The sequence below is a fragment of the Talpa occidentalis genome, unplaced genomic scaffold (genome assembly GCF_014898055.3).
Source record: "Talpa occidentalis isolate TD23 unplaced genomic scaffold, MPIMG_talOcc4v2.1 talOcc4.8, whole genome shotgun sequence".
Taxonomy (NCBI): Eukaryota; Metazoa; Chordata; class Mammalia; order Eulipotyphla; family Talpidae; genus Talpa; species Talpa occidentalis.
The window spans coordinates 104,249,503-104,264,623 of NW_023605194.1; the positions used below are offsets into that span (position 1 = coordinate 104,249,503).

General features: G+C 38.8%; 1 protein-coding gene across 1 annotated transcript; it reads left to right on the top strand.

Moving 5' to 3' along the window:
* The first annotated feature begins 1,520 nt into the window (after positions 1-1,520).
* FGG (fibrinogen gamma chain) lies at positions 1,521-9,412 on the top strand. Its single transcript, XM_037496473.2, has 10 exons — positions 1,521-1,598; positions 1,711-1,755; positions 1,949-2,132; positions 2,244-2,337; positions 4,116-4,246; positions 4,544-4,677; positions 5,584-5,768; positions 7,138-7,415; positions 8,722-8,891; positions 9,378-9,412. The coding sequence occupies exons 1-10, from the start codon at positions 1,521-1,523 to the stop codon at positions 9,390-9,392; spliced, it is 1,314 nt and encodes a 437-aa protein (XP_037352370.1). The 3' UTR covers positions 9,393-9,412.
* The last annotated feature ends 5,709 nt before the right edge of the window (positions 9,413-15,121 follow it).

Genomic DNA, 15,121 nt, shown 5'->3' on the forward strand with positions numbered 1-15,121 from the left:
TATGAGACCCTCGCCAGCCAGCTGGGATCTAACTGGGGCTGCAGAAACTGCAGACAGCTTCACAGTGCTGCGCCCGCTGCCTGCGCCACCAGGGGAGGCCCAACACATTGCATTTCTTGCACCTAACCTACCGAACAGCATAGCTTAGCTCAGCCTGCCTCACATGTGCTCAGAACACTGACAATAGCCTGCAGTGGGGCAATTATCTTGAATTTCATTTCAGGTAGGCATTTTGTGAACTTGCTAGGAGGCTGAAATATAACATTCAAACAAATGCCGGCCCACTCTGCAGCATTAGCTGTTTACCCTGGTGATGGCGGGGCTGGGTGGGAGCCGGGGCTCCACTGCCTCTGTCCAGCTTCACCGGAGAACATCAAACTGAGTATCACTAGCCGGAGAAAAAAAATCAGAAGTCAAATTTCTAAGTATAATTTCCTCTGAATGTGTTTCACATTCACACCACCCTAAACTCGATTCATCATAAATCAAACCATTGACAACCATCGGTACATGGAAGCCCAAATGAAAGTTCCTCCCTAATGTCTTCTTCGGCTCTGTTTCATCCACTATGCTATAGGCCCATGTGTGCTGGGTGAATTTTCCTGGCCCCTGTCTCCAGGAACCAGACTTTCCTCTGAGGGAATTAAGTGGAATCTCCAGGGCCACGAAGTAGGCCTACTGCCCCTGTCTGTCGAATGGAGTGGGAGGCCTGGCAGTCTTGCCCATGAAAGGAGCCTTGCTTTCCAATGCTTGCTGGGTTTGGACTTCTAGTGTGACTTGAATGTCGTGTGTCTACGTGGTGACACTCAGCGATGAACACTGTCACTTATCTAACCTTACAAAGCAGTGTTACTTGTATTAATAAAGAAAAGTTGGCTGCAAACGGAGAGTCTATGAACATGGTTAACACAAAGGGCCAGAAGGTATTTCTAGGGATGCTCCTGGGGGAATTCTGACAAACTGGAACATGATGCCAGCCCAAGGCTCCTCCTGTCACAGCAACAGGTTAAAAATAATCGTGTTATCGCCGCCCTGGGCTAAGACAGGACTTGCTGTGACTTGGGTTAGGGCCTCGGTCTCCACCTTCTGGCTGGTGGGGGGGGCGGGGGGCTTGTTCTGGTCGAGGTCAGGTCTCCTTGTTTGTTGTCTCAACCATGTACGGGAAGCGATTGCATCACGCAGCTTCCCAGCCTCCCACCCTCCTCTTAGCCATGGCTAATGCTTCACCAGCCTTTGCAGAGCAGTTGGCTTCAGAGGTGACAGGGAGGAGCTGGGCCAGAAAGGGAGGAGCATCAGCCTGTGCCAAATCTGGGAACCTGACTGAGCACAGGTTGGGAGCCCGGAGCAGGGAAACGAGACAGACGGGAAGGACATCCCCCATCCTCCTGGAGAGAAGGTCCCGTGATCTGCTCCAGCCCCTGGCAACCCGGGCCATCCCGGGAGCTTACATAAAGGGACAAGTGGAGGCTGAGAGGCACAGAGCTGACACAGCTGGGCTCGGACCCCAGGCGCCCCGCATCATGAGCTGGTCCTCGAGCCCCCGGAATTTAATTCTCTCCTTCTGCGCTCTTTTGTCGTTCTCGTCAACATGCCTGGGAGTAAGTGTGCTCTTCACAAAACGTATTTGTTAGAAATGGAAAGCTGGAAAAAGGAAAAAAATAGATGATAAATGAATGAAATGAATGAATTGTCTGTATTTTTCTCTTCTAGTATATTGCCACCAGGGACAATTGCTGCATCTTAGATGAAAGATTTGTAAGTCGATTTTATGTTTCATGCTGTGGTTGAGTTGGAGAGGGCCAGGGGCATAGAAGGAATTGGTTCATGAATGTCATTGGACATTTCAAGCTTTTTTTTTTATATATTGTCTATATTTTACCTATATTTATTAATAGATTTTATGTGAATTTTAATCAAGATTTTTAATGATCTATTGCTATGTTTTCAGGGTAGTTATTGCCCAACTACCTGTGGAATTGCAGATTTCCTGTCTACTTACCAAACCACTGTAGACAGGGACCTGCAGTCTCTGGAAGACATCTTAAATCAAGCTGAAAACAGAACATCAGAAGCCAAACAACTGGTGAAAGCAATTCAAGTCAGCTATCTTCCCAAGGACTCAGCAAAGCCAAGTGAGATACGAAATACTATTGACTAAGAACATGATTTGCTAAGTTCCTTTGTGGTGATTCTTGTGTTTCTATTGGCCTAAGTCTTTTTATGTCTCTGATCCCACATTACAGATAGGGTAGAGCTTGCCACTAGGGAGTCCAAGAAAATGATGGAAGAAATTATAAAATATGAAGCACTGATTTCAACCCATGAAACAAGTATTCGGTGAGCTTTTATGTTTTAATGTATTCTCCAAGGTGGTTTAGTTCTTAGTATTCCAAGCTTCGGTGGAGGCAATCTTTTTATTCCTTCCACTTAAAATAGCCAACAGGTACTATACCTGACCACTGTAAACACAGTGGAGAGAGGAGTTTTTAGTGCAGTATGAATTGGAATGGGGTAGAAATGCCTTTAATAATCATGTGGGAGAAAGTGGTCCCAAATGTCTTCAGATGTTGTCATGCTTTGTTTATCAAAATCTTCTCCCCCAATCCCCATTTGTCTTATACCATAAATTCAAACTGATAGGAATCTGAAGATAAAAATTTGAAAGGTGTTGAAAATAAAATTCTCTTTTATAAGCCTGTCAACACATTGGTGCTGAGGAATTAGCAAGCAGGGGCATAGGAAGGATCTTGGCTACAAAAATAAACTATATTGAAGGTAGACAAGAGACTCTGAGAACACTAAGTGTAACAAACATTGCAGAGCTACTTATGGATCATGATACACTGAACCTGCAGTTGGGGGTTTTCAAGCATTTTCTTGACTAACAACACCCAGAGACTCATAAACTTTCTGATAAGACAGTTTTAGTTTCTTCCTCAATCTTTTTTTCCCCCCTAAGCTGTTCTCAAAACAGCAAAAGATATCAAGATAAATGGTGGTTGGGGAGAAGTGGTTCAGGAGCAATTTCTCCTTTTTCTGGTATTAGAGGATCGTTATTATTGTGGTGATATATTATCATTTGCATATGAATGCCCATCATTGATTTGATGAGACCATAATGCAGAATTTTTTTAAGGTATAGTAGAGGAAAAAAGTGGTCTAATAGTCTGTCTACACTCCTTTCCTTCAAAGAAAGACACAACTCTACACTACATAAGAGGTTATCACACATGTTCACACAGATAGTGTAAACAGAGGGTTTACTTTGTAACAATGAAGTTGGGAGATGTAAAGAAATATTAACAAGAATTGATGGAAAATCCGTGTCCTAAGATTAAGATGGAACCAAATTTTTGTTTCAGCCTTTGTAAATTTCTTCTGCTTCTAATAAATAGATTTTATAATACAAAAGATATAACTATTTATTGTAGGTAGTTTTCTATCATTTCTGAATATTTACAAGAAACCCTATGGGAAACAGCAAAAGCAGGGTTTTTATTTTTTCCAGGCTTTTTCGGAGTTATGTAAGTGGAATCTTTAAAAAGGAAGGGAAAGTCTCTGTTGTTATAGTGTATATAAAGTAATACCCCAGATACTTTTCCCAGATAAGGTGAAGTTCATACATAGATGCTCAGTAGATGGGTGAGTGAAGAGAAATAATGCTTCAACAGCTGTGAGTTCTTGACAGAGCCCTTTCTTCCTTAAGAATATTCTGTCCCCAAAATATTGGGTGTTCCCATTATCCGGACTCATTGCTCTGGTAGGTCATTATTGACTGCACCTGATACAGAAGGTGAACTTCAGAACAACTGTTTAGAATGACCTTGTTCATGACAAAGACTGTTACTTGTATTCAGAGTTGAGACTATAAATCCCATTCTAGGTGAAAATATTCAGGTCAAAATTATGTTCCTGTTTTAATTAGTTTTTCCAAATGTTCTTTTCCAAAAAGCTTAAGATTTTAGTCCACTTCTGTTGAGTGATAGAAATGTATAATGCTTCCAAGAATAAAGTAATTTATTAGGAGATGGTTCTCAAGAAAATAAGGTAGTGTTTTAAATACAAAATTACTCCTTTGAAAGGATTACTCTCTTACCTTCTTCTTCTCCTTCTAGATATCTGCAAGACATATATAATTCAAATAATCAAAAGCTCATTACCCTGAATCAGAGGGTAGCCCAGCTTGAAGCAAAGTGTCAGGAGCCTTGCAAAGATACTGTGGATATACAAAGTACCACCGGGAAAGGTACGTGACAGGCTGACTTTGGGATAATGTTCCTCAAAGAAAATATATAAAAATTGAAGGTGATTGTATGTGTTGGAATGTACGGGACTTACTTGGAAAGCAGCTAGCCACTAAATCTAAAAAGCCCAGTTGCTTGGATTTTTCTGGAGTAGCTAAAAATAGTTTGAAAGAGATGATAATGTAAGAAGTAAAAACGTACTTCTTGGGAAATAGTTTGCAACATGTTGAAAATTCATTTTCAAAGCCAGTACAATCTTAGTTGGATTTCAAGCCACAATAACAATTCTTCTTTTTCAGATTGTCAAGACATTGCCAATAAGGGAGCCAAAGTGAGTGGGCTCTACTTTATCAAACCTCTGAAAGCAACGCAGCAGTTTTTGGTCTACTGTGAAATTGATGGATCTGGAAATGGATGGACAGTGCTCCAGAAGGTATTCCCCTCCCCCACCTTGCCGTGTGTATTTAACAAACACACCGTTGTTCCTGCCAACACCACATGCTTTGCAAAGCATCTTGTGAACATTAACTCAAATAACCCTCACAACTGTCCTGTGAGGTCGGCACCATTAGTACCCCTATTTACAGAGGAGGAAACTTACGTACAAGAGGTTAAGTAACTTGCCCGAAGTGACATAACAAGTAACAGAGGTAGGATTTGAACCAGATCTTGTTTCAGAGTCTGCGCTTTGACTCTGTACTACGCTGGCATGCTGATTTAGATTCAGGATAGCTCAGAGTCGCAGAGTGACCAATAACTAGAAGGGGGCTTTTTCAGCAGCTAGATCAAGACTCCCCAGCACAAGAAGATGAAGTCCCCAGAGGATGCAGTTGGGAGAATCCAGCATAAGAACCCTGTGTTGCCTCTGTTAGTCCCTGGCACCTCTGAAGCTCCAGGCTCCATTAATTTGTTTTCCTTTCACCATGGTTAACTACTCCTGCAGGGGGGCGCCAGAGGACAAACATGACCGAAGCACTGGCTGGTAGATATGGTTGAGCAATGGGTTGACATTTTCTCCATTAGAAAAGAAGGCAGCCTCAGCTGGATTTATGAATTCCTATAGGCATTTTTGTAAACTGCCACTGATTTAAAATTTACCATGTTCCAGGCACTCTTTTAAGTATTTCTCTGATATTCTCTTTTGTCATCCCCACAACAACCCTAGAAGTAAACATAATTACTCTATTTGCCAGACAAGGAAACTGAGGCACTTGCCCAAGGGCAGTTAGTAGATGATAGAGTTATACCTTTCATATTTTCAACAGGTGTTTATAATTTTTTTTCTTTTTGCGCACTGATTATTTGCTCTCTCCCTTTGCCTATTCAATTGCATAATTAGAGGCTGGATGGCAGTGAGGATTTCAAGAAGAATTGGATTCAATATAAAGAAGGATTTGGACATCTGTCTCCTACTGGCACCACTGAATTTTGGCTGGGAAATGAGAAGATTCACTTGATTAGCACACAGTCTGCCATCCCATATGCATTGAGAGTGCAGCTGGAGGACTGGAATGGGAGAACCAGGTACTCTTTAGAAAAGGCTTCTAATCTAACAGAGACACTCTGGAACACATACCTTCCAACTCCCACTAGAACAATGGCAGAGGCAGCCTGACAAAGGCAGAGAACACATCCAGCCATTATCTGCAGAAATCAATCCAATTCTTAAACCATCCAAAGAGGTTTATTCAGCATGGCTATTAGTGTGTTGGTATAATCTATTATACATACCCTGAAACCATAAGAATAATAACCAATATTTACTGAGTGTTTAATGTGTGCAGAAATTGAATTGAATTGAATACAATTTAATCCAAATAACTATTTCATAAGGCAGGAACTATTATTAATCCCATTTTACAGATTAATCTTCACATGAGCACATTGCTGGCATATGATAAAGATTTGCCTTAAATTTTGCCTCTGCAACTTGTTCTCTTGGTTGCAAAATGAATCCAGACTCTTCAGATTTCCTGGTGCTTTAATGATCAGTCAGGTCCATGTCTGTCTACAAATCAAATCAGCTAGCTCCTTGGGTAAGGGAGAGCCCTCTCTATGCTCAGAGCTATCTGTGGGCTTTGAGCTTTTGACACCTAACTAAAATTCACAAGACTACCCAACCCTCTTGTTAAGTCTATGAGAAAATAAAATATAGTCTATCTCCAAATTGGTATTTTTATTTTTTAATTTTTTACCCAGAAATACCCTTTGTAGTTGGCAGAAATTGTAAAAACACCTTCCGTTTCCCAAAGATGGAAATTGGGGAAGAAGATATATTTTCTGGAAATCTCTATTCCAGCAACAAGGCCCATTGTTCCATGCATGCCATAAAATGTTGGCCTTCATTCATAATTTTTCTTCTGGAGGAGACCCTCTCTCTGATACTATGGCACAGGTTTTGTAGGTCACACGGGAACCACTTCTTTTATGATGGCCTTTTTTTTGCCACTACTACATATCCCTGGAAAAAACAGCCCCTTTGAGACATCAGCCTCCAGCTGATATGAGTGGCTAATTGAGCTATTGGACCTCCTTCAACTATGCTGCATTAATTAAATAAAAATGGCAAATATGAAATTAGTCAAATTCATCCAAACATCTTGATTTCAATATCAAGATTTTATAGACAAAGAGCCCTCAAGTGGGTGAAATTTTCAGTTTTCACTGGGATGCTCTAAAGACCACTGAATGCATCTGGTTGGTAATTATGGGCTCAGAAATGGCTCAGACCTTTCATTACTGCTTGTCAGATTGGTAGATAACATTATCTGATGAGCATATTTTGGGTGTAAGATTAAGATTAAAAAAATTCCAAACAACTGTTTTATGGAAGAGGGAACTTCTGAGGCCGCTACTAAGCTTAGGACATGAATCCCTGTTCTCTTCTTCCTAGCACTGCCGACTACGCCATGTTCCAGGTGGGACCCGAAGCTGACAAATACCGCCTGAAATACGCCTACTTCATTGGTGGAGATGCTGGAGATGCCTTTGATGGCTTTGATTTTGGTGATGATCCTAGTGACAAATTTTTCACATCCCACAATGGCATGCAATTCAGTACGTGGGACAATGACAATGATAAGTTTGAGGGCAACTGTGCTGAACAGGATGGATCTGGTTGGTGGATGAACAAATGTCATGCTGGCCACCTCAACGGAGTTTATTACCCAGGTATGGCTTTCCTCCTTAGGCATCTGAATTAGTATACAGTCTACATTTTGATAAAAGGTAACAAATAGATATGAGAAAATGAGAGATAATTAGTAAAAATATATTGGGAGCTTATTATATAACTGGCTCATTCTAAGCTTATACAAGTTGGTCCTTCTAGAAAACAGGTATCTGTTGCGAAATACCCAGTGGTTTGTCATTGTGCCTGGAATTATCACCCTCAGGTCTACAGTATCTCCTCCAGACCTAACATGTATTTAGTTGGGACAGATGAACATTGCCATATTTCTGCTTAGGAACACGTTATCCTGCTCAGATTCCCATGAGTCTGAGTGATCAGGTGATTGGAGGAATGGACTAAAGAGCAGGACGTGTTGGTAAGGGAAAACCTCCCTAGGAGCTTGAGAGGAGTCCAGCCTGAGGAGTGTGACACTTATTTGACAACAAGGGAGGGTTTGCTCTATGGCAAAAGTAGTTCTAAACACTTGTTTTACTTAAGACACTGTTGTTACTATGCAACAGTTATAATGGGGAAGCTCTAAGATGCAAAAAAGACTCCTTCAGACAAGCAATCTTATCAATAGCTCCTGGGGCAACGTTCTTGCCAATAGATTGCCTGGAATCCTCTTTAAAAAACTATTTAAATTTACCTTTCGGTTTCCACAACATTTTTAAAGGAAACCTAACTTATCCTTGCAGCTACAAACCATATAATTCGAAGAAACTCTCAGGGAAGGTGCTTGATCCATATACCCAGGGCAGCCATGTTGCATGTCTGTGGTTTAGTCAGTATTATACTCCCTCAGTAACTTCTGCAGCGCCGAAGATCTGGTTTCCTCAGCGAAGGAGAAAGCAAATCAACCTAATATCCACTTTATAATGCAGATATAAAACAACATTGCAAGACTGCTTGGAGAATCCCTCATGCTCATTGATTTACAGATAACCTGAGACCATCTGATCAGAAGTTGTACTTTTAACATGCTAGAATAAAGATGGTCTATAGTATCTGAGTCTAGGAATGTTCAGCTTAGAGATTAATTGGGGTTTGTACACTGGGAACAGTGAATAAATTATGTATGATAAGTGATAGGATGTATATAGATGTGATCAGCAAGCTCCATATACATGTAAGGAGCCATTTAATAATTTATTTCAATTGTAAATCAAGCTGTTTAGATGATATTTTCAGGCAGCAGTTAACACAAATTGAAGTAATGATAGGTTTCATAATCATTCTTTATAGACTTTTCCTGAGGTAAGAAAAATCAAAAGCAATGATATGACCATCTACAATTTGTTTTAGGTGGCACTTATTCAAAATCTTCTACTACTAATGGTTATGATAATGGAATTATTTGGGCCACTTGGAAGTCCCGGTGGTATTCCATGAAGAAAACCACCATGAAGATAATTCCATTCAACAGACTCTCCATAGGAGACGGACAGCAGCACCATCTTGGGGGAGCCAAACAGGTTGATCACCATGTAGACATAGAATATGAGTAAATCATTTACCCTGAAAATTGTTCATTCTATTAACCCACACACTATAGAAACTTTTCTGAAAGTTTCTTCTCATTTAGTTATATTTATTCATTTCATGTCTTTTATAAAGGATATTGCCCCTTAATTGAAAATTAAAACTCACTATGGATGGTATTCCCAAACTACTGACCTCCAGTTACTTAAAATTTATTTGATGAAATTACATTTTAGCTTATATCCTAGATATACAACAAAATTGCCATATTTTGTGTTTGAATGATCACATGCCATTTTGCATTGATAATTTAAATTTTTAAAAAAATATTTTAGTATAGACTAATACTATAGAAGTAAATACTTGTGTTTAAATACCTAAGTCTTTTTTCATATTACCCCCAAATCATTCATATTTAATTTTTCTTTTCAAATGGAGAGAATTACTTTTTTTTAATATATTTTTTGTTTTGGTCATAGGCTGGAGACGTTTAAAACACCATTTCAAAAGTGATTTACTTTTTTTAGAGGACTTTATCTGAACAGACAAAGATAATATTTTTCCTATGGGACAATGGACTTGCAAAGCCTCACTTCATTTTAGAGTAAAAAGAACCTATGTTGAAAACTCCACTAACAGTTTTATACTGGTGATAATTTATCTACGTGCCATTTCAATAAACGTGTGTTTCCTAAGACAAGTTACATGGTACCTTTCCTTAAACATTAAAAGCCATCACTTTCCTTCACTTTAGTAATGATGTTGGACAATGACTTCTCACCTGAGACTAAGCATTACACCTGACTCCCGGGGCATTTCAAAGGAAATAGAAATCATGGGTTTAGCCTTCCAAAGGATAAAAGACAAATACAGGAAAATGCAGTGACCCAAAGTGACAAAATTTTATATTAAACACAAACACAAGTCACAGTCATAAAACTAAAGGTCATGTTACCCAAAGTTCTGCTGAAGACATCAGACCCTTTGGTCATATCCTAGCAAAACCTTCTAGCTACAGAATTCTGTGGCCAGATGTGGACAGGCTGAGAAGATTACCACTCAGGGCAAAGCTTTGGGAAGCAACCTGCACGGTTGTCACCAGAGATCACGAGGTGAGCAGAATGAAGCCATTTCTTCATTCTGAAATCAGAGAGACTGAGTCTTCAGTAGCCAGGAATAAAGGATCATCAACTCTCTGTAAGGAACAGATAAATCTATATAAACTGGCATAAGGTTGACTGTATGAAGTGAATGATTAATTTTATGAGGGTGGATCTGTTTGATCTGAAGTTCTGGGCTTTTACTTTGGATTCTCTCCACAGTTTCTTTCCTAATTCTCTCACCTCCTTGTTCTCATGAGTACAATTTAAAAATATCTTATTGAGGAGATAGAAAGAGAAAATCAGCTTCGAGACACACGAGAAAATACATATGAGATTTTGGGCAATAGAAACAGATTCATCGTCTGCAGTACTAGTGCATATGCGTGTGGCCAGACACAAGCAAACATTCTCTGGGTGCATTCACTGCACTAGCCACCATGTTGGATGTTGGAGAAAAAACACATCATATCCATCTCCCGAACCTTTCCATCAGTCCTGAAGTTCCAAAAGACCAGTGACTCATGCTCCAGTTTTCCACCATCCCCTTTTCTCATATAATTAAGCCTGTCAGAATTATGGAGACAGATTATTTTTCTTCACAGTTGAAATCATAGCAAACTATTATTCAACATTTTACTGGGAAAAAAAACAAAAAACAAAACAAAACAAACAAAAAAAAAAACCCGAAAACAAAAAAACAAAACCGCTCATGTCCTCATACCAACCGCCCACCACCAAGGCACCCACAGCCCTCTGCCATAGTCCACTGTGCTCCCTCCCTCTGTGTTTCCCCTTCTGCCCCTTGTAACTGCTGGTCCATACACAGTTTTCTAGGTTTGTTACTGGTTTGGCTTTATCTGATGCTTTGTTTTGTTTCTCTATATTCCACATATAAGTCAAATAATTTTAGATCTTGTAAAGATATGTCATCTATACTTAAATTTCTTCATTTCCCACTCACTTTCAACCCATGACACATCTGAAAGCAATTTTTAAAGTGTAACTTACTAAATATAAGAAGAATTGAAAAAAAGCCTCAGCACTTCAGAGGAATAATAATGTATTATATTTAGCTGTTGGCTTGTAATGATCCACATGTGAAACCTATATAATGTTATAATGCAATGTTGCCTCAATAAAAATATTTTTAATATAAAAAAAACATTGATAGTTGCCCAATGAATGACCACTCCTGCTTGTTGATCAAAGTACTCTGCCCTGTAGTTGCACGAACAGAAGTCATGGTATCAGTACATTTGCACAAGTACCTTCCTTTCTGGAAGCTTCCCTCCATACATGGCCATGCACATCCATGTTGAACTTGGTCTCCCTTTCTCCAGGGTATAGTCTTTGCTCCTTTGTCATAGATTAACTTTCCATACAAGTGTGGGTTTATTTCTGGGTTTTCAATTCTATTCTATTAACCTGTGTGTCTGTTTTTGTTCCAGTTCCATACTGTTTTTCATTTCTTTAGCTTTGTAGTATTGTTTGAAGCCTGGGAGTGTGATATCACCATTCTACCTCTTTTTTGTCAGGAAGCTTTTGCTTATTCAGGCTCGATAGTGGTTCCATACGAATTTCAGTAATGTTTGTTCTATTTGTATGAAGAATGCTATTGGAGCTTTCATGGGGCTTCATTGACCTGTATATTGCTTTGGATAAGATTACTAGTACATCATTCATATTTATTTGTGCTGGGTCATTTTTTTTTATTGATTCTCTTTTATTTTTTTTCCTTTGTCTCTTTAATAATCATTCTAGTAGGTTTGAGGTGTGCTTCTTTTTTGTATGCATTTTTATCATTTCTGGGGTGTTCTTTTATGATGTATATTTTTAGATTATCTAAAAGACAATCTGCTATAAAGCAGTGTTATTCAGAATCCTGATGCCTAAGTTCTGTTAATGGTCTATATTATAATAAGTAATAGCATCATAAATTAGCATGTAAAAAACTTTTTTTTCCCTATGTTATGTTTGCTCATATTATACTTACTGAAATGTAATGTTATGTTTTTGGAAACTAATGACAAAAATTGGGGTCAATGCTTTTTTATATCTTTGCTTTATAAAATTTCATTTTTCTAGTAGCTATTTTTAATTTAATCTAATAAGTATGATTTATTAGAATTTAATAAAACTGATCCTTTACCTCAGATACTTTCAGAATTGCTGCTAATATTTTCTTTCTTATTGAGCCTTTCTTATTGAGCCTCATATTTTAAGATTTATTCACAACCTGAGTTTTTCATAATTTCCCTTTGAATTTGAGGTTATAAAGTGATATCATTTGATTTCCAAACTTGTGATTCTTAAAACTGTCTAGTTTTAATTAATATGGAGAATATAATCTTGAAGATATTGATTCTTGAGAGAGATTTTGCAAATAATTTTGAGACCGAGGATTTATTAGAAAATTAATTCACCCCTTAAAAGTACACATAAATCATAATCATTCTCTAGTACTAATTCACATATCAGATGACTATAAATATTTTTCCCTTTGAAGAAGGAAAACTAACAAACCAAATATAGACAGGAAGTTATTTGCCTGATAAATATGAGCTTTGACCCAAAGGCCGTGCAGCCTTGACCTGTTGTGGGCACTGATAATGAGTTTGGCCATTTATTTGTAGACTGCTTCTCCGGGTCAAGTTTAAAAGCCTTTTGGGAAGGCTGGCTGGCACAATTTCAAGCCCTTTCTCATCACACTTTTCATTGTGAAATATTTGAAGGTACAAATGGATAAACTCAAGATCACGATATTCAGTCATGCTTACAAATGGGCCACCAATGTGTTTCCCAAACAAAAGCAAAAATAAACAAATGGGATAACATTAAACTTTTGTATAGCAAAAGAAACCACCACAAAAACAAAAAGGCAACTACCGACAAGAAGATATTTACACAATCATATGTCTGACCAGGGGTTAATTTCTAAAATGCATAAAGAAATCATACAACTGAACAACAACAAAAAACCCCAAACAAACCAATCAAAAAATGGGCAAAAGACATGAATAAACATGAATGTCCTCTTTAAAAAAAGACATGAAGATGACCCACTGCACATGAAAAAAATACTTAACACCACTTATTATCAATATATGAGAAAAGCAAATCAAAACCATAATGAGATAATATATCACACTTGTGAAAATAGCTTTGAGGACTGGAAATAACAAATGTTGGTGAAGGTATGGGAAAAATGAACTCGTGTTCACTATTGCTGGATGTAGGGTAAGGAAAAAATGTCAGGCTTTTCTGCCCTCCCGCCATTAGGATAGATGATAGATCCTTGCGGTCCTGAATGCATGCCTGATGGCAGGCACCTGGAATAGGGTGTGGGCATAGGTAGATGGGATCCACCTGGGCTAAGACTGGACTTTTAAGGGCGGCGTCACGGAGATGCCCGCAGCAGAAGAAGCTGAGACAGGAGCAGAGAAGCCAAGAATGAGCAGAAGCTGAGAGAAGAAGAAGAGAAGCAGAGAGAACACCAGAAAGCCCAGATAGAGTGAGGATTTGCTGGGGGCTGGGAGGCCTGCCAGCCTCCTGGCCCCCCAGCACCCCTGCCTGCTACATGCCTGGTAAATCTAAATAAAAGACCTGCAAAAGCCACTGAGGACTCTGACTCCTCCTTTACCCAGTCTGCTGGATCAGAAAACCTGCCCTGTGTCCATTTCTGACCCTACACTGGAATATAAATTGGGGTAATGTCTATAGAAAACAGTATGACGTTTCCTTAAAAAAATAAAAATGGAAATACCATATGATCTAGCAAAAGCATGCCTAGGTGTTTATCAAAAAAATACAAAACACTAATTTGAAAAGATATCTGCATCCCTATGTTCAGTTCATAGCAGCAATATTCACAATAGCAAAGACATGGAATCAACCAAATGCTCGTTGATGGATATTTAGTCAAAGAAGTGACATACATAGCCAGTATAGTACTTACTCAGCTATTTAACAAAAATTGCAATTGTGGCTTTGTAACAAATGAATGGAACTTTTAAGGATTATGCAAAGTGAAATAAGTTAGAAGATGAAAGACAATTACTGGATGGTTTCACTCATACGTGCAAGTAAATTACTAAAGGAAACTGGCAAAACAAAAATAACTTGTAGACTGGGTGAGCAGTGTGGTTGGTACCAGGGTAAAAGAGGAAGTAGGGGGAGGAAGGTACAGGATGATGGTGACATGGCCCCAGGACTTGGGTGGTGGGAAAGTGAAGCCTATATACAGGTCAAGTGCAAAGCTATATTCCTGAAACCATATAGCTTTGTAAACAAATAGTGAATCAATACAATTGCATTAAAAAAAAAATGGGTTTCCCAAGTCTAAAACCCAGTATTCTTGGTCTTCACCTCTATTTCCCAGATCCTCACCCACGATCTCTTCTACTGGTAAATTGAAAAGCACAGAGTGACCTGTGGTAGATGGGAACCCTCCCTAAATAAATTTGATGTTGACTCTCCCTAAATAAACAGAGCAGCACAGTTTGCACTCGTGATGAAAATGACCTCTTCTAAATTCTCAGGAGCAAATAGTTAAAATGTGACTTAAAAAGAAAAATATGACCGGACATTAAAAAGTTCTTGAACTGGAAGTGTTTTCCTTTATAATTTGCTTTCCTTACATCACAAAGCTGTGGTGAGGGTCAAATGAGATAATAAATGACATTGTTTCAGAGACAAAAATAAAACAAAAATGAATTGGATTTGACTGTGAAGACTGGATGAGATTTGAATGCAATTTGATTACATTTGGAAATATAATTTTAAATTTTTTTCTTTTTTTTTTTTAAAGATTTATTTATTTATGCATACAAGAGCTGGGGCACAGGCCAGAGATGTAGGGGGTGAGAGGATTCACCAGAAACAGAGTGGGGAACAGAAGAAGAGAGACTGACTGAAATGCACTGCTGAGGGGAGCAGCGGGGAGACAGGAGAGGTCTACTTTGCCGTGTGGGTTGTTCTCTGGCCCGCAGGGGATTGAATTCATGTTGCAGAGACTGCAGATTGCTTCATAGTGCAGTGCTTAACCTCTTGTGCCACCAGGGAGGCCTCTCTTTTATTTTTAATATTGTTTTTATTTTGGAATTTGGCTGTTATGTAAGGCT

Bases quoted from the DNA above. Each gene is read 5' to 3' on its own strand.
- FGG (XM_037496473.2), top strand. From the start codon at position 1,521: ATGAGCTGGTCCTCGAGCCCCCGGAATTTAATTCTCTCCTTCTGCGCT. The intron at 1,599-1,710 runs GTAAGTGTGCTC...TTTCTCTTCTAG, and splicing joins TCTCGTCAACATGCCTGGGA to TATATTGCCACCAGGGACAA. The intron at 2,133-2,243 runs GTGAGATACGAA...CCCACATTACAG, and splicing joins CAAGGACTCAGCAAAGCCAA to ATAGGGTAGAGCTTGCCACT.